The 17,591-nt window shown below is 55.9% G+C and overlaps 2 protein-coding genes across 3 annotated transcripts in view; one reads left to right on the forward strand and one right to left on the reverse strand.

Moving 5' to 3' along the window:
- COL4A1 (collagen type IV alpha 1 chain) overlaps positions 1-5,070 on the reverse strand; it is a 129,462-nt gene extending 124,392 nt beyond the window's left edge. The window contains exon 1 of the mRNA XM_069602011.1: positions 4,037-5,070. Coding sequence (XP_069458112.1) covers positions 4,037-4,120 — 84 coding nt within the window. The 5' untranslated portion in view covers positions 4,121-5,070. The remainder of the gene's footprint in view (positions 1-4,036) is intronic.
- Positions 4,332-17,591, forward strand: part of COL4A2 (collagen type IV alpha 2 chain) — a 158,695-nt gene continuing 145,435 nt past the window's right edge. For both annotated transcript variants that reach the window (XR_011259529.1, XM_069602009.1), the window contains exons 1-3: positions 4,332-4,625; positions 4,920-5,007; positions 5,110-5,164. Coding sequence is in view for 1 of the 2 variants with exons in the window: in XM_069602009.1 (XP_069458110.1) it covers positions 4,964-5,007; positions 5,110-5,164 (99 nt within the window). In the remaining variant the exon portion in view is untranslated. The remainder of the gene's footprint in view (positions 4,626-4,919; positions 5,008-5,109; positions 5,165-17,591) is intronic.

Here is a 17,591-nt window from a genome sequence, read left to right on the forward strand (position 1 = left end):
ACGCCCCCCCCCCCCAATTCTAAGAGGATTCGTTTCAGCGCATCACTTGTGGGTTCAATTTTTCTGCAAAAGCTCTACCAGTTCTTAACTAGATAACCAAACTCGTTCAGGGACAACCATCCTTACCAGTTCCAAGAAATCTGCAGACAGTCTTGTTAATGAATAACGCAGGGTTTGAGAATCCCCTCACAGCCTTGCCCCACTAAGGGGAGGTTTTCCAGCTCAGCTCCTAAGGCACTCATGCCTGCGATCGGTCATCCGTGCTGCAACTCTGCAAACATCCCAACCCATCTGCAACCTCTGGAGAGGGCCCCAGTTTGGTGTGAGCGGGGGTCTTATCACAGCTCTCCAAGACCTGGGCCATCAGTGTGTCTCCACCCCTCCCAGGGGAACCTTTGGACATCACGAGGGCGAGTCACAGAAGCAGAGGTATCCTGGTGTCTCAGAGAAGGAAACCCTCAAGGTCATCTTTCAGTGCAAAGACAGCCTGATGGGTGAAAGGGCTGGGGAAGGGTTGTCCAACCTTCTGAGTGTGATGCACACGGCGATTCACAGGGAAATAAGAAGCTGGGTCTACGGTTCCCATTCCTCCCCCAGATTCAGAGGTGGGATGTCCTCCCGGAATTTCCCCTGACTTTCCCAGAGCCGGGGTAGGTGCGCCTATGGCCCTGGGTTTGCCCTGACTGTAGCATTTCCAGCCTGGGTTGTACTGGCCTGTTTCTTTCTCTCTATTTCTCAGGAGACCGCAGCCCTCCTGGCCGGGGAGGACAGGTTCTACTCTCTGAAGCACATCCAATGCCCAGTGGAGGGTGTGGTCTAAAGCCACGCTGGGGCACATGTGTGGGATGCAGGCAGGATCCTGGGCCGGAGGGCAGATCTGCCAGGGAAACTGAGGCAGGGGGTTACTGAGTCCTGGAAATCGTCTGCTTAATGAAAGCAGACACAACATTTGGGACCCTCGGGTCCTTAAGTCATGTGTGTGTGTGTGTGTGTGTGCCTACACCATTAACATGCGTGTGTTAATCAGTCGTGTCTGACTCTCAGGGACTCCATGGACTGTAGCCGCCCAGGCTTCTCTGTTCGTGGGATTTCCCAGACAAGAATACTGGAGTGGGTTGACATTCCCTTCTCCAGGGCATCTTCCCAATTCAGGCACTGAGCCCTGGTCTCCCATAGGTGGATTCTTTACCATCTGAGCCACCAGGGAAGCATTAACACACACACGCATAATTCTGTGAGTGTGCACTCATACACAAGGGTTGCATACTTTTCTCCTGGTTGGTACGAGAGGCAGCCCAGATATGAAGAGCGTGACTGTTTAGACTCTGTCCTCGCCAAGCCCCCTCCAGGGACTGGGTTCATGGTGCTGTCTCGGGAACTAACTCAGAAATCATCCTGCTCATTTAACTGACATTCCCGGCAGAACGTGGGCCACACTCACGTGGGAGTTCTACCTCCCTTCGCCCAAGTTCTAGGTCATTCAGTCCCAGAAGAGTGACTAATGGTCTAGAGATGCCAGCACCCTAGGCGGGCATCACCACGCTTTGGGGGAAGTTCACATGTCTGATCCTGAGAAGTAATCTGTCAAGAAGCATCACACAGACCAGTCGGAAAGGGGGCGAAGGAAAGAAGGATTTATTCAGCTCCTGACTGCATGACTCAGAACAGAGGACCCTCAATCATAACTTTATGGGCAGATTTTTCTCTTGGGTCTGCATCTTATTGCTCCATTCTTGCCCAAGAAAGAAAAGTTAAGGAGGAGTGTGGTGATGAGAAAAAAAAAAATCCCTGACTTAGGAAACCTGCCCACTAGTAAATGAACAGTATGGCCACGGCACATAGGATCCAACATAAAACCAAACACCTTTCTTGTGCGTAATAACAACAGCAAGGGCAGCCTGTGCCTGACACACAGTAGGCGCCTGTGCCTGACACACAGTAGGTGGTGTTTGTGTGTACCAGTGCAGGTAACAGAGGTTCAGATACTCCAGGGAAGCAGACAATCCAAGAATCAATTTTACTGGCTTCTGAATTAGGATCTGGTCTATGGGCAGCATCTTATCATTAGAAATGCATTTTTAAATGATATTTTGCTCAGATCAATATGGAAATTATTCAACTATTAGGTACCCCTAACAGTTGATTTTAGAAGGAGGTAAGTTTAAAAAAAAAAAAAAAAGTTACTGATGGCATGAAAAGTGAGACCAATTTTAAAATTAGCCAGATATTATTTTTAAATGGATTTTCTCATACAGAGATAAGCCATTTGCATATTAATACATTTTCTCTCTCTTGGTTAAACCAGGGAAAAAAATATGGCAAACTGATAAGACCCATGGAGTTAACTGGTGATCGGGGGTGTGCAGCTGCCAGATGTCTTAAAACGTAACATGAGATGTGAGAGATAATGCAAACCCATGCACTTGGGCTTTAAGAAAAATTCAAGGAAAGTAAAATAATCCCAAACTCAACAGTAATGAGCTTGGTTTCCCACTCACTGAGTGGCTCCTGCTTCACACTGGAGGCTGATTAAAAAGCCGGCTCTTACGGTGGACTTGGCTTTGCTAATATCATCAATAGGAAAACTCAAGTGCAAACAGAGCTCCATATTCCAAACAGAGAACTTCTCTCATTTCCCTGCCACCTCTCCTTGCAAGTGCGAAATCTTTGCGTCAGAAGCTCTAGACCCAAATAAAGAGTTCAAGAGCTGCCTCTGTTGAAGCATTTTGTCATCATGAGCAGAGAGCGTTTCAATAACCGACTAGGGTGCTGGCTGGCCTCTGGGCTGCAAGAAAAAAATCTGAAGCTAACTGCTGGTGTCGTTCCCTACCCAATGAGAGCAGCCAGCCAAGAGCCAGACTCAGCCCCAAGGTATGTATGCACACTGTCAGTTCATTCCGGCAAGTAACAGGTCACCACTTACATATACTCGAGTCAGTGGGCTTCACTCTTCCTTAAGAGCAGGGGAAAACAAAAAGAAAAACCTGAGAGCAAAATTGTGTGAAGCAGTTAAAGAGTAAGCGGGAAATGCCAAAAGCAGCAACCTCGTTTTTAAATAGCTGGGGGGTGGCGGGGAGCAACATGCGTGTAGAAGCCACACCTTCCTGGGGTCCTGTCCGCAAGTCTGTGAACACCCTGGTTCCCCTGGGTGGGGAACAGCGTGAGGTCTCGGGGGAAGGAAGAAAAGTAAAGGGCAGCGGCACATCAGGGATCGTCCAACGCTGGACGCCTCCACTCTTGCAAGCCTCAGTCCCAGATCCTTTGTGGGCAAACACACAGCCCGAGGAAACGAAAACTAGCAAAACAATCTCTGCACAGAACAATGGACGGAGTTTCGCTTTGGTTTCACACTCAGACATAACGTGCTTATAACTTTTTTTTTTTTTTTTTTTGCTATATTAATAAAACTCATAGAGTGGAGTTTGGAAGCCTTTGAAAGCTGGAGGACAGAAAGGCCCGCCGCTGCTCCTTAGCGTGCTTCGGCGACAGCAAAGTCGTGGGAAAGCGAGAAGACAGCTGTTTCCAGGCAAAGGGCCCAGGACTGTTCAGCATCAACCACCAGAGTCTCCAAAGCTCCAGAGAAACACGCCCAGAGCGACGCCCGGGCACATGTGTGGGGCTGCGAACAGGACGGGGCGCGCGTGTCCACCCCTCCCGCCCCGGCCCCCTCGGGCGCCCGGCGCAGGTGAGGGCGCCCGGCGGCCAGGCCAGCCCGAGGTGCGAGTTCAAGTCCCGCGCACTCCCGGGTACCCTCACGCCGCGCGGGGCGCACCAGGCTCCGTCCTCTCGCTCCCCTCCCGAGGAGTCCCCCGACTCGCCCCTACCCAGCCCACAACAAAGGCGGCTCCCTACGGCGTGCGCCATCGCCGCCCGCGGGGGTCCCCGGCGGGGACCGGCCGGGAGAGTGCGCCCGGCGGCGGCGGCGCGCGCGCGCGACCCCCGGGCCCGGAGGGCGGCTCCGGCCGGGGACAAAGGGGCCGCGCGGGGCGCCGGGGCGCGGGCCGGGACGCCGGCAGCGCAGCCGGCCGGGACTCACCTTCGCGGCGGCGCGGCTGCTCTCCTCGTGGAGCAGGAGCGCGGCGAGCCCCAGCAGCAGCCACACGCCGAGCCGGGGCCCCATGGCGGCGAGCCCGGGGCGGCGGGGACCGGCGCGGGGCGGCGAGGGACGGCAGAGCCGGCGGCCGGGCTCTGGCGGGCGGCGGCGGGCGGCTCACTCTGGCAGGGCCGGGGCTCAAGCGCGGCGCACCGTCCCGGGCGCGGCGGCTCGCGGCGGAGACCTGAGCGCGGCCAGGCGAGCTCCCCAATTTGTTGGCGCTGCCCCTCCCCTCGGCGGCGGGGGCGGGCGACGCCTCCAAGGGGGTGGGCCCTGCGGCGCGGGTAAGAGGCCGCCGAGCGCGCGGCCGGGCGACTGCGGCCGCCGCGCGCCGGGACGCAGGGCTCTGCGCTCGGCACCCGCCGCCGCCGCCGCCCGCCGCGCGCCCCGCGCTCGCCTACCCCGCGGAGCTCCGAGGGCAGACGCGCGGGCCCGGGGCCGGCCCCGGAGGGCGATCGCGCCGCTCCTGCCGCCCTCGGCGCTGCCGGAGGGCGGATGCGCGCGGACCGCCGCCGCTGAAGCCAGGCCCGAGGTGAGAGCGGCCCCGAGACGCCGGGACCCGCCGGAGGGCAGAGCCGCGGGCGCCCCGCGCCGCCGGGGATGCACGCTTGGCTCTTGGAGCGGGCAGGGGAGAGGCGATGGGGCGGCCGCTGCGGAGCGGCCCCAACCCGGGCCTAGGGGGGCAGGCTCCCCTCTCCCCGGCGGGGTCGCGGGGCGGCTCTCGGTCCACCCCTCACCCCCGCTTTCCCCAGTCTTGCGATCGGAGGCGGGCGGCGAGGGTGCCCCCTCCCCGGCCAGGCTAAGCCCTCTTTGTCTCGCCTTCCAGGCTCATAGGGACCGATCGGAGCCCAGAGGGGCCGGACTGAGAGCATGGACAGAGAGCTGCGCGCCGCGGCGCGCCCAGCCCTACGGCGGTAAGCGACTTTCTGCCCGGCCCCTGAGTCCCGCGCGCGCGTCCTTTTAGGAACTGCCACGCCGGGGCCACGCACTCACGGCGCTCTTCCTCTCCCACCCAGGTGGCTGCTGCTGGGGGCCGTGACCGTGGGGCTGCTGGCCCAGAGCGTCCTGGCGGTAAGTCCTGACTCTCTTTCTGGGCTGATTGGCGAGCCGGAGAGAATCTTGGCTCTTGGGTCACCGTCTCGGCGCTTGGTCGGGTCACCGAGTAGCCTTGCCAGAAGGCATCTGCGTGCTCACCTGAGCGTGGGTCTGTGTGTCTGTGTGTGTGTATACACGCGCGCCTGCGCCCCTTGTGTGCTTGTGTGTCCTGGGCGGCCGGTACCAAGCCCAGGCGTTGAGAAAGTTCGCCTTCCCCGAGGACTCTGGTTTGCCTTCCCTTGGGTTCCCCTTCAATCCTGTGCGTTAACCAGCGTCGACTCATCCTTGGGAACCAATAATTAAAAACATGACCCGCCGCATCCTTTCCCCTCGTTTGAGCAAAGCCCGTGCTAAGAAGCAAAGCTGGGCCTTAGAGTCTCTAGGCAGTCAGACACGTGGTTCCCAGGCGCCAGGCTTGGGAGGAGAATGGCCTGTGTGGCGTTAGAAACTGGTGTGGGGTCCTGCCCTTGGCAGAGCGTTCCTGGCCTTTTGAATGAGGGGCTCTGGGGCGGGGGGCCAGGAGGACCTGGGCCTTGGTACTCCTGTAAACTGGGAGAGGTGGCCGTGGCAGGAAGCACCGTCTTCTTGCAAGATGCGCCCTGGCCAGGGACGAGCCAAGGTGGGGCGGTTAAGGCTCCCACCAGGGACCTGTCTCCCGAGTGCCTCCCCCAAGCCCTGCCTTTCGAAATGACTCTGAGCATCGTTCCCGCACCGTGATTGCACTATGGGACGTTGTGCCCTGTCACAGGAGCTGCTTCGCTTGAGCTCCGTGTGGTGTGGCTGGGCTTTCGCGGGGCTGCTGATTGCTTTCAGTTGAGGACCCAGATGTTTAAGGTGGGACTGAAAATTGAGGAGACTTACCGGGGTCCTGGATTCCCCTCTCCTCCTCTGTCTGCTGGAATATCGGGGCACCTGGTGTCCGGGGGGCTCCCCTGAGCCGCCCCGCCCCCGGCATCCCCACTCTGGGTACTGGAGAGCTGTGTTCATGGCTTGGTTTGAATTCTGTTATTTCCACATTTTTCCGTCCTCATGTGACACAACCGAGGATTTTTGCAGGCTGAGAGCGAGGAAGCGCTGTCCAGCAAGGGGAGGAACCTGGAGCCTCACCTTTCTGCCATCTTCGCCTCCAGGTCAGGGCCCAGATTTGGAGTCAGAAGAGAACTTGGCAGACTTTGACCAGAGGGTTCCAGGACAGTTTCCTTCCAGCTCAGGCTGTGTCTCGTTCCTTTCCACACGTCCCAGATTTGAGATCAGAGACTAGACATTTGAACCAGCCCATCGACCCTTATGAATCCTCATGCACACACGACATGCAAAACTTGGCTCAGAGCTGGGAGTGGGGGCGATGCGCACGCGCACGCGCACACACACACACGCTCAGAGAAGGAGCAGGTGGCCCCTGCAAAGGAGACGCCCTGTCCCGCCTGGCGTGCACTGCCCTGCTCTCTCTCCCACACCACTTTGTGCCCTTTAACCACTTTCGTAAACGTGCGCGTTTTCCTTCCAGAGGATGATGAGAATCTTACCTGGGACTGAGTCTAAAATTGGCAGAAAGGGCTCTGTGTCAGAAGTGTGTGTGTGTGTGTGTGTGTGTGTGTGTGTGTGCGCGCGCGCGTGCGCACCACCCCACGGACTGCAGCCCCCCAGGCTCACCTGTCTGTGAGCTTCTCCGGGCAAGAATCCTGGAGTGGGTTGCCATTCCCTTCTCCAGGGGATCTTCCCAGAGATGGAACCCGCGTGGCAGGCAGGTTCCTTAGTGCTAGCAACACGTGGGAAGCGCCCATGTCAGAAGACCTGGGAAAGAAAGGCAGCTCTGCCCTGATCTCCTCAATCCCGAGCCGGGTTCCCTCATTCTCAGCAGGAAGAGGACATTCCCCCGGCTTGTGGGATGCAGCACGCCTCTGTGCCTTGCCCTAACACCTCTGAGACACTGCAAACCCATCTGAGTCCCTGCTGCCTGGCCCTGCGGCGGGACCCAGAGGGTTTATTGCCTAGCAGTGCTTCTCGGAGCACAGTCCTTAGACCCTTACATGCACCCGGAAAGGCTGGTTAAAAATTCAGAACTCTGGTCCCCATCTCAGATCTCCTGATCAGACTTTCTTGGGTGGAGCCTGGGTGTCTGCATTCCCACTTGGTGCTAGTTTAGGAGCCACTGAGTTAGAGTATTGGGTTGGAGCGCATTGGAGTCCCTTGCAGGTTTATTTCGTTTCCCTTTGCTTTAGACTCTGAAACACAGAGACTTCCGGGTCATTTTACTAGAGACGTTTGGCTACATGTTATTCAACAGGCATGGCGTTGGCAATGTTCAACAACAGACTTTCCACCTAACTATCTCTTATTGACCACTGGCTTTAATTACTGTTACTCTTGCAATAGTGCCTTAATCCTTAACTGTATTTATTAAAAATCCTTTCCCCCTTGTGGCTAGTCCAGTTCCTGCCCAGCTTCTGTCTGCCACACTCAAGAATCCTGTTTCTTTGCCCATTTGTGCCAGAGTCTTCCCAAGGGTAGGTCAGTTAGTAAAACTGGCTGCTGATCGTCAGTTGTGCAGCAGAAGCAGCTGAAAATGGCTAGCAGACGGGATGGCTAATTATTTACTGAATACTTGCTATGAGCAGACCTGTGTACCTTAATCCATCTGAGCCTCATAGAAAAGCACAGCTAGCTGAGCAGGTAACTCTTATTATCCCCATTTTGCAGATTAGAAAACAGAGGCACAGAGTTTAAGCACACCTTGCCCACGGTGTCTCTCTGTAAGCAGCGAGTGTGAACCCAGGTGCCTCCCCACAGCTCGATTTCCCAGGATCAGACTGTAAGTCAACTACTGAGTTTCAGCAGTTGGGTCTCTTGGTCGTAGTTTCCTTGCTCTGGACGGACACGAGCCAAATAAAGCCCACCGGCTGATTTCCGGGAAAGGAAGTCGCTCCTGCCTCCTCTGCTGCTCTGCTCCAAAGAGCAGGAGCCCAGAGCAAGGGAGAGGCCACTCAACCTGGTGTCCAGCGGGAAGAAAGGCCTTGGTCCCACAGCAGCCTGCGCTCGGGGCCCAGGGGGGACACACACGCCCTGGGGGGGGCGGCCCTCTGTGGCCATTCCTGCAGCTGCCCGGCCTGCGGGTGGGGCCGGGGCGTGGGTGCCCGCAGTCTTCAGTGACCACCAGCCCTGACTTTGAAGATGGGTTGCCTGGGCACATGAGCCCCCACAGATCACTGTTGCCTCTTATCTCCAGAGATGGGATGGCAGCCTTAGAGATCTAAGAGGGCAGTCCTGTGCGGTTCTGCGGGTGGAGGGGAGAATTCCAGAGAACAAAGACCTTCCCAGAGATCAAACACGCTGTGGGCTGGGCTGACCTCCTGACCCCAGCTGGGACCTTAGATTCTCCAGGTATCAGGGGCCAGCTAGGAGAGCCGGACACACAGGCACTGTGGGGCCCCAGGAAGTGCTAGGCTCCAGACCGCCTGCCCACCAGCTTGGATTTCCAGGCACCTCCCAGGGCTCCAGGCTCTGGAAAATTCTCTGGGTGCTCCTGCACACTGCCACGCCTTTCCCTCCCTCCAAGGAAAGAAGAGAAAGAGAAGGAATCTGTTCTTAAGGTTCTCTCTTCTTCCAGTCGGCTTATCGATAAGTTATGGCAAATGGAAGGCACACATTCCCCATGCTTGCCTCCTGGAGAGCAGGGCTTTCCTAGAGTTCCCTGGAGCTCTAGTCCTATTGTTCAAAGCCCGAGTCCCTCTGAAGAAGGGAAATATTGCAAGGTCCCTTCTCTGTCAATGGAAAATCAAGCAAGTTCTCGGCTTTCTGGCGCGTCGTAAAGCACTCCTCTCTGCGTGGCTTGTCTGCCTGCTGCAGTTGATAACGTGAGAGAGTTGTCACAGCATCCCAGAGCAGACGCAGGTGCAAGGGGGTCAGAGGGCCCCTGGCTTCCCCACTGCCCGTGGGTGTACCTAGAACCAGAGTTGGGGGAGGAGGGCAGGGAAAGTGGAATTCAAGTGAAAAGTTCTAGAACAGAACACAAGGATTTTACTAAAATAATAAAAATCAAGCATGGCCTGTCTTCCTGAGGAGAGGATGAAAGAGCAGTAGGTGGCCAGCTTCAATTAGGTGATAGAGAAAGCGTGAGCAGAAGATACCAGAGCAATAGCGATAACCCTTTCAATGGCAATGATGTAATGAAGGTCTCAGTACCCGGAAGGCGGTGGTTTTGGAATGTCTGGTACTTTCAATCTGAAAAAGAGCTAAGAACCCTGGATGAGAGGACTTTAGAGGAGGCTGTGAAGTCAACCTCCCGCCACACCTGGTGGGATCACCGTGGAAGGCGGGGGTGAGCGGTGGGCCCAGGCCTTGGCTGGTTCTGTGCAGGAGTCAGCAGCCTTCGAGGCCAGGGACCACACAGCAGAGTTGGGGGGAGGGGGGCAACCAAGCTCCACCCGGGCATGGCTCCTAACGGGCTGGGTGACCCCAGAGCCCAGTCACTGAACATTGCGAGGCGGGGCTGGTATCTGCGCTGGGATGCTCCTGGGGGTCAGTCACCCTGGGCAGTCGGAGAGTCAGAGCTGAGGACGGGGGTCCCCCGGCTGTCCCAGGCCCGTCCCCAGGCTGGACCCTTGCACTTCCCAGCTTAACCCCAGGAGAGGGGTTGCTGTTGGGGCAGGCATCTGGGCTGCTGCAGTAATATGCTGCTCTGGGCTGCTTATCTGCGGCCGGGGTGGGGTGGGGGGAGCTTGTGTGAATGATACCTGATTAGCTGCGGTGAGAGGACGTAGATTATCTGTGGCCACCTCCTGGCCCCGCCCTGGTGGCTGCTCCCGCCCTTAACGAGACTCTCCAGGGACAAGCCTGACTGATTCACTCACCCTGGTTTCATCACCTCCCCAGGGGTCTGTGACTTTTTTCCCTTTTCTGATTATCTATGAAAGAGGATTAGGCAAAGATCCCCTAGAGGAGGGCATGGCAAGCCACTCCAGTGTTCTTGCCTAGAGAATCTCATGGACAGAGGAGCCTCATGGGGCCACAGCTCATAAGAGTTGGACCCGAGTGAAGCGGGTTAGCTCACACCCGCACGAAAGAGGACTAGAAGGTGTCTAGGGAGCCTTTCTGGGTTTCTTCAGCCCCGTGCATGTGGTCAGGGAGGGAATTCCAAAGGACGGGCCTGCAGCCCTGCCACACCCCCTGGATCCTAAGCCCTCAGGCGCCTGGATCAGTCTCCCTGTTGGAGTCTCCTATCCCCGCCCCACCCCATAGTGGGTGTCCTGTTCGGGTGTGACCCACCATCCTCCACGAGCTGCCTCTGAAGCCAGGGGTTTTCTGTCAGGACGGTGCTCCTCTCAGCACAGTGTCGGCCCTCAATCAGATCTGGGCAGAGACAGAGGACACTGGAGGAAAAACTGGAGCAATGCTGATAGTCTGTGATTTGGCGAATGCCCTCGTGTTAACCTCTAGTTTTGACACAAATGGGCTGAAGTTATGTGAGACGTTGACATGGCATCCTTGTGTCTGGGTGAAGGGTTGAATGGGGACTCCAAACCCTCTTTGCAACTTTTTGGCCAGTAGCATTCATTTCAAAATAAAATCCTGCGGACACGAGTTTGCACAGGCTCCGGGAAATGGTGATGGACAGGGGAGCCTGGCATGCTGCAGTCCAGGGGGTGGCAAAGAGCTGGACATGACTGAGCGACTGAACGGGCTGACTGAGAAGTCACGAACTGCTCACTCCAAGCGTGCCTCGTCCAGACAGGTGCACAGCGGGTGCAGAGGCAGCAAGTGTGCCCCAGGGACCAGCGAGAGGGCATCATGTCCTGTGCTGTGCTCTCATAGAGAAAGCAAACAGAAGGCCCTTCTGTATCTTCAGAAATCTAGCAGAAGTGGCTCCTGCCAGGGGCAAGGGCTTTGGTCCCCCCGGCGGGTGGAGTTCTTTAACAGGAAGGGGTGGAAAGGCGTCTTCATGGAGCTTCCATAGCTCGGCATCTCCAAGGGGCCTCAGGGCTGAGCTACAATGGCCTCCCTCTTCTCGCCCGTCTGGCAGGAGGAGGAGGGTGGAGGGAAACGTGGTTTCAGGGGTGTTTGCTGAGTTTGGGATGGCACAGTGGGTTTGCAGGACAGTGTCGTTTCCAGGAGGGCTGTCCATGCTCACACCTCTGGCTCACCAGCTTGTCAGGCCAGAGTCCCCAGGGGCTGTAGAGGAAAGGCGAGCCCCACGCCCACCTCCTTGCGTATCTAAGACACTCGGTGGACAGCAGCAATGCAGGTCCAGCATCCCCGAGGCCCCCTTCCACACAGGCCCCCTGCATGGCTGAGGAATTCGGAGCAGTCATTAAGCGACCACAGCTGCTACTGCAGTCACGGGCCAGGAGCAAGGATGGCCAGTGGCCAGTGGCGGTCAGCTCGCACTTCGCCCCTGTCACCACCCCCAGGAGCAGAGCAGCCCTGGCCAGCTCTGTGTTGAAGCTTTTGCCACACCCTGTCTCTCCCTGCAGCAGCCTGAAGCCCCATGACGTGAAGGACACCCTGCCCTGGCCAGTCGGAGGCCCCTTGTAGTGTATGTCAGAATCCCACGTCCAGCTGGAACATCTGTCCCTGGGAAATGACCTTTTTCAGAGTCTAATTAAAGTGCCCCCCGCCCAAATTACCATTAGAAAGCCAGGATTTTAAATCATCGTCCATAACCTCCGTAGACATTAAGCGTTTGTCTTGACCCGTGTAGTTACCTCCGCTGGAGTGACAGACACCGCAACCCAAGGCATTGGGCTCTCAGCATCTTTCCTCCAGGTCTGATTCGCCTGGCATCGTACAAGCCAGGGCCTGAAACGTGGTCGGCACCCAGTGAAGGGTCCGTTCCGGACATGAGTGAAGGGGCGGTGAGTTGAAAGTACTGAAACAGACCTATTGGATGAGGAAACCACTCACGGAGCAGCGAGGGAAGGTTAGATTAAAATACAGTTGTTGTCCGTGTGGGTTTTTCCCCCAATTAAATGCTGCCCCTCACCGGCTGAAGCTAGCTGTTCATGCTGATAAAGGAACCGCTGATCTGTCTGTGAAAGATGTGCATTTTTTCCGAGGGATTGTTTCGGCCCCACCCCTAAAATTCCTATTCTGTTGCTTTTGCCCAGGTCAGTGATCTCCCATGTGGGAATTACGGAAGAATTTGTGTTGTTGGATTACACAGGCTGATTTTCTGGTACCTGGTGGGAATTACATAATGCTGTGTTTTTCTGCGTGTCGAGCACTTCTGCGTGTGTGTCTGTCTTTGTGCAGCGGTGTGGGCCCCGTGAGCAGAGGGAAGGGCTTGTGCTCCGGGACAGGGTCAAAGGCACGTGCTCCCCGGGTGCCTCCCCACTCTGGCTTGTCCATTAGGAAAATAGAAAGCTGATGAGCAACTGCTGGGCAGAAACTGCAGACTGATGGAAGGAGGGACGCTGGTGACAGGCCCACAGCCCTCCCCGCCTCTGCCCCCGCCCTGTCCCTGCCTCCCGGTTGGAGGAAAGGAGGGGTCCCCCACGAGGGTCTCTGTGGACTCCCCCGAGATCAACTTATGACAGAGTAGCCCCTAAGGAAGCTGCCAGCATTCCGGAACCCCAGGGGAGCTAAAATCTCCCACGGGAGGAACACAGCCGTTTGGTGCCAGAGACGGATCCCAGCCCACAGTTCTGATCACCCCGCCTAACAGGTGTGCAGACCGAGGCACACAGGTTAGGGCACTTATCAAGGGCAATAAGGAGTGAAGCCCAGGACCGGCTGGTTCCCTAACCTGCTCTCACCGTGGTGCTGGGCAGCAGATCTGAGCCGCAGGGTATGTGTGTGCACACGCGAAATATGCAAAATGTTGGATATGTAAGAGGTACATACGTATGTTACCTGTGTACGTTGTCATCTACGTGGGATATGCTGCTGCTGCTAAGTCGCTTCAGTCGTGTCCAATTCTGTGCGACCCCATAGACAGCAGCCTGCCAGGCTCCCCCGTCCCTGGGATTCTCCAGGCAAGAACACTGGAGTGGGTTGCCATTTCCTTCTCCAGTGCATGAAAGTGAAAAGTGAAAGTGAAGTCGCTCAGTCATGCCCGACTCTCAGCGACCCCATGGACTGCAGCCCACCAGGCTCCTCCATCCATGGGATTTTCCAGGCAAGAGTACTAGAGTGGGGTGCCATCGCCTTCGGATATAGGCAGACGATTATAGGTAGATAGATGACTGAGAGAGATAGAAACATGCAAAATGTTGGGTTTGTAAAATGCACATATGTATGTTTGGAGAAGGTGATGGCACCCCACTCCAGTGCTCTTGCCTGGAAAATCCCATGGACGGAGGAGCCTGGTGGGCTGCAGTCCACGGGGTCACAAAGAGTCGGACACGGCTGAGCGACTCAGCAGCAGCATTTGTATATGCATACATTGTTATCTATGTGGAACATAAGTGACCTGTTAGTGGCCCAATCGTGTCTGACTCTTCGCGACCCTATGGACTGGGACTCGCCAGACTCCTGTGTCCATGGGATTCTCCAGGCAAGAATAGTGGAGTGAGTTGCCATTTCCTTCTCCGGATTTGGAATATAGATAGATGGTAAATGATTATAGGTGTATAGAGGATTGGCAGAGATGGAGAGATAGACACAGGGGCGGATGATAGATGAATTGAAAGATGACAGACGGACAGGTAGATGATAGCGGATGGACAGGTGGGCCTCCCTGCTGGCTCAGACGGGGAAGAGTCTGCCTGCAATGCAGGAGACCCGGGTTCAATCCCTGGGTCAGGAAGATCCCCTTTCTAAGGGAATGGCTACCCTCTTTAGTATTCTTGCGTGGAGAATTCCATGGACAGAGGAGCCTGGTGGGCTGCGGTCCTTGGGGTCTCAAAGGGTCGGACATGACTGAGCAACTAACCCATGTAGAGATGGACAGACAGATATGGAAATGAGAGGGAGAAATAACATAGAACACTCACACTCTCAAACACACACACACACACACACACACACACACGCACACGGCCCTTGGAGGACTCCCCAGGCAGGAGGAGAATGACTGTCTATAGGTGGCGTCAGGCAGACCTCTAGGGAGCATCTTTCTGGGGTCCCTCTGCAGCGGGACTGACATGTATGTGTGATGGCCAGCAGCTTGTGAACGCTGATGACAGAGACTAGAAAGGCTGCGAGAGGAAAGCCCCTCGGAGGAGGACACGGGAGCGGGCGGGGGAGCCGAGCAGGACAGAGTCCCCAAACCCTCCTTCTCCGGGTCCTTTTCAAAATCCCAAGCAGCGGAGATGAGTGTGCTGCAGCCATGCAGGGGTGGGGCCGTGCGAACACAGCATCCTCTCAGAGCAGATGGAGAGCCTGTCGGAAAGCTGGGAGTCCTGACATGGAGAGAGATTTACTGAAACCCCGGGGGGTAAGAGACCCTCCTAAATTATCGTGGCTGTGCAGGGGCCCCCGGACAGCAGCCACCTGATGCCAGACTGCATTTTTCCTGGGCCGGTGCCAGGCTCCCTGCAGGGGGTCTGCCTGGCCACTGTGTCTCTGCCCTAATGTTTTCACCGGAGTTCCCACGCACCTACATGTAGGCAGGCGTGGGCTGTTAAAGAGCATGGCAGCATCTGGGTTGGAGTCCCATGGCCAGAAAAGGTCACTTTTCCTTTCTCTGTCTCCTTTTCTTTGTATTAATATAAAACAGGAACGTTGATACCTATGTCACAAGTCGTGGTGAGGTCATTTACGACCTGACTCGACTAGGAATAATGTCCACTCGCAAGCCGTGTGCATCAGTCCTTCGTGGGCTCGGGTCTGGGTCCCCGAGGAGAACAGGCCAAGAGCGGTGGAAGGGGGGTGTTCTGAGTATGTGCACGTGTGTGTGTGTCTGCACACACATGCATTTGGGTAGGCGTTTCCGACTATCTGACGGAATTTGTATGTTAGACATGCCACCTGGAGTGTCCAGGGGGAGCGGGCAGCCCACAGAGGCCCCACTTTCGAGGGGAGAAGAGCTACTGTGGGCTCACTGCTGCAGCACACGTGCCCTGCGCGTGGCCCGGAGGGCGGAGGAGAGGAGCATCCCTGCCCAGACGGGCACGCGGGACACTGAGACCCTGCCTCGGGGGAGCAGCTGAAAGGCCAGGAGGCTGAGCTGGGCCCCTGGGCCCCACTGCGTGTGCGTCCACTTGGTGAGATGGGTGCCGGGGCGTCTTCCCAAAGCCTTTGGATGGCTGTTTGTATTTTCCAAGTTGAAAAGCACCTGCCAATCGAAGAATGTTAATTTTAATTAAAGTGAGGTCAAGGTGTGACTAAATTATTTCCAGAACAAATGGAAAGACTTACAAAGAACATGTTGTTCAAAGAACTCTGAGATCCAAGTATCAGTTAACAAAGCAGGAAAGCTCTAGAGGCCTTGGTTTGGCACCGTGGCACAGAAGACACACCCAGGGCCTCAGGAGAGGATGTGGTCCTCTAAGGGGCAGAGGCCGCCCCCAGCCTTCGCCTACAGGCATCAGCAGGGCTGGCTCACGCCGTGGTCCCACAGTCAGGTGAGCTGGACACACACCCGCCCGTTTCCTCCGGAGCGCCCAGGTGAGCACGGCCCATGGGGGCCTCAGACAGGAAGAGTCCAGCGAGGAGTCCCAGAGGGACGGTCACCCCCATCCTTTTCTTCCTTACTTGGTCACGGTCCTAACTGTCTGGACCGTCCAAATACGGGCCTGAGACTCTCTCCTTTCCTGTCTGAAAGCCACCTTCCTTTCCTACCAGCCCCCACCAGGTTTGTCTGCTTCCCTCCCCGCCCCACCCCTCCTCTCCAAGACAATCTTAGCTCAGACAGGATTTCCTTCATCTTAGTCATCAGCTTTTACGGCCCAGCCTCCCCTTCCCGATGCAAAACAAGGAATGTTCACAGCAAACTGCCTGAAATGATTTGTATACCTTATGCCAGTGTGTGTGGATATCAGTTTTTATGTCTGTTTATGAACATCGAAATGTCAGAGACTTGAAAAGGAAATGCGCTGTGCTCGTGAAGCCACACGGTGCGGGGATCTGGGGGCTGTCTGCCTTGGCTTTTGTGAAACTGCAAAAGAGCAAACACGTTCAATTTCCTCCCATTTCTAAAATGCTGCACAGTTTAAAACCACAATGACAATTTTGGCAGAAGTCATCCGTGTTTGAAATGATGTTAGGGAACAGGTCTGGTTCCCACCGTCACAAAGGATGAACAGGCCCTGGGGGCTTGAGACGACGCAGTCCTTCCAAGCCTTAAAGGATTTCCTGTGGCTTCCAGGGAGAAATACAGTTGTCAGATCTGTTCTTGATTAAAACGGAAGCTCAGCCATCGGCCAGTCGCAGACCCAGGCGCTGGGCCCTGAAGCACAGCCTGCTGTATGAGGTCCAAGGCCCCTCTGGCCACTGGTGACCCGCTCCTTGGACCTGGCTCTGCCTTGTGGTTGGATTGGCACCGCATTTGAGCCCTTGAGCTGTGATTGGTCCGTGAGCCTGAGCTCCTGCCCTATGATTCGCGGGGGAGCCTGAGCTCCTGAGCTGTGATTGGTGGATGAGCCTCAGCCCCTGAACTGTGATCGGTGGGTGGTCCTGAGCTCCTGCACTGTAATTGGTGAGGAATTTCTTTGCTTTTCAATGGGAGCGGTTTGTTCTCTAGAAATTGGAATGTCATGTTCTAGAAATAAAGGAATTACTTTACTCCAGAGGGGGAAGGAAGTAAGGTTAGTCATGCTCACTCTGGATTTTTTTTAAGACCCAAAATTCCTTAATTAGGAAGTAAAAGCAGTTCAGACGCGCCTTGACTCCTGTCTAGAAGTTCCAGAATAGGGAATGTCTGTCTGCACCACAGTGATGCTTCAAATTTAGAAAGGCTTGTTCCGCAAGCAGAGTCAAACCTGGGCCACCCGTTCTGTGTGCAGTAAAGTGAGAGCAAAGCCAGCGCAGTGTCCCAAAAGAAAGGCAATTTGTTTAAGAGCGGCTATACGTCTGTACGGTGCTTCCCACCCAGGTGGGTCAGTGGTAAAAAAATCCGCCTGCAGTGCGGGAGACGCAGGTTCCATCCCCGGGTCGGGAAGATCCCCTGCAGGAGGGCATGGCAACCCACTCCAGTATTCTTGCCTAGAGAATCCCATGGACAGAGGAGGCTGGCAGGTACAGTCCATGGGGTTGCAAAGACTCAGACACGACTGAGTCTCTGAACATACACACACACACACACACAACACACACACACACACACACACATCCATACCTACATTTCATCCAGTTGTAGAATTGTCTGTCTCCTTTTCACAGTTCCTTTGACAAAATCTTGATCCTCCTAGTTCGTGAGTGAGGACAGAAGACTAAGGCTGTTTATTCTGCTGACATTTTTGCCTTCCTGTTGGTTTTTCTTCCTCCTTGGGTTTAATTAACTAAAGTCTCTAAGGGTAAACATAGG

Source organism: Ovis canadensis, chromosome 10, assembly GCF_042477335.2.
Source record: "Ovis canadensis isolate MfBH-ARS-UI-01 breed Bighorn chromosome 10, ARS-UI_OviCan_v2, whole genome shotgun sequence".
Classification (NCBI taxonomy): Eukaryota; Metazoa; Chordata; class Mammalia; order Artiodactyla; family Bovidae; genus Ovis; species Ovis canadensis.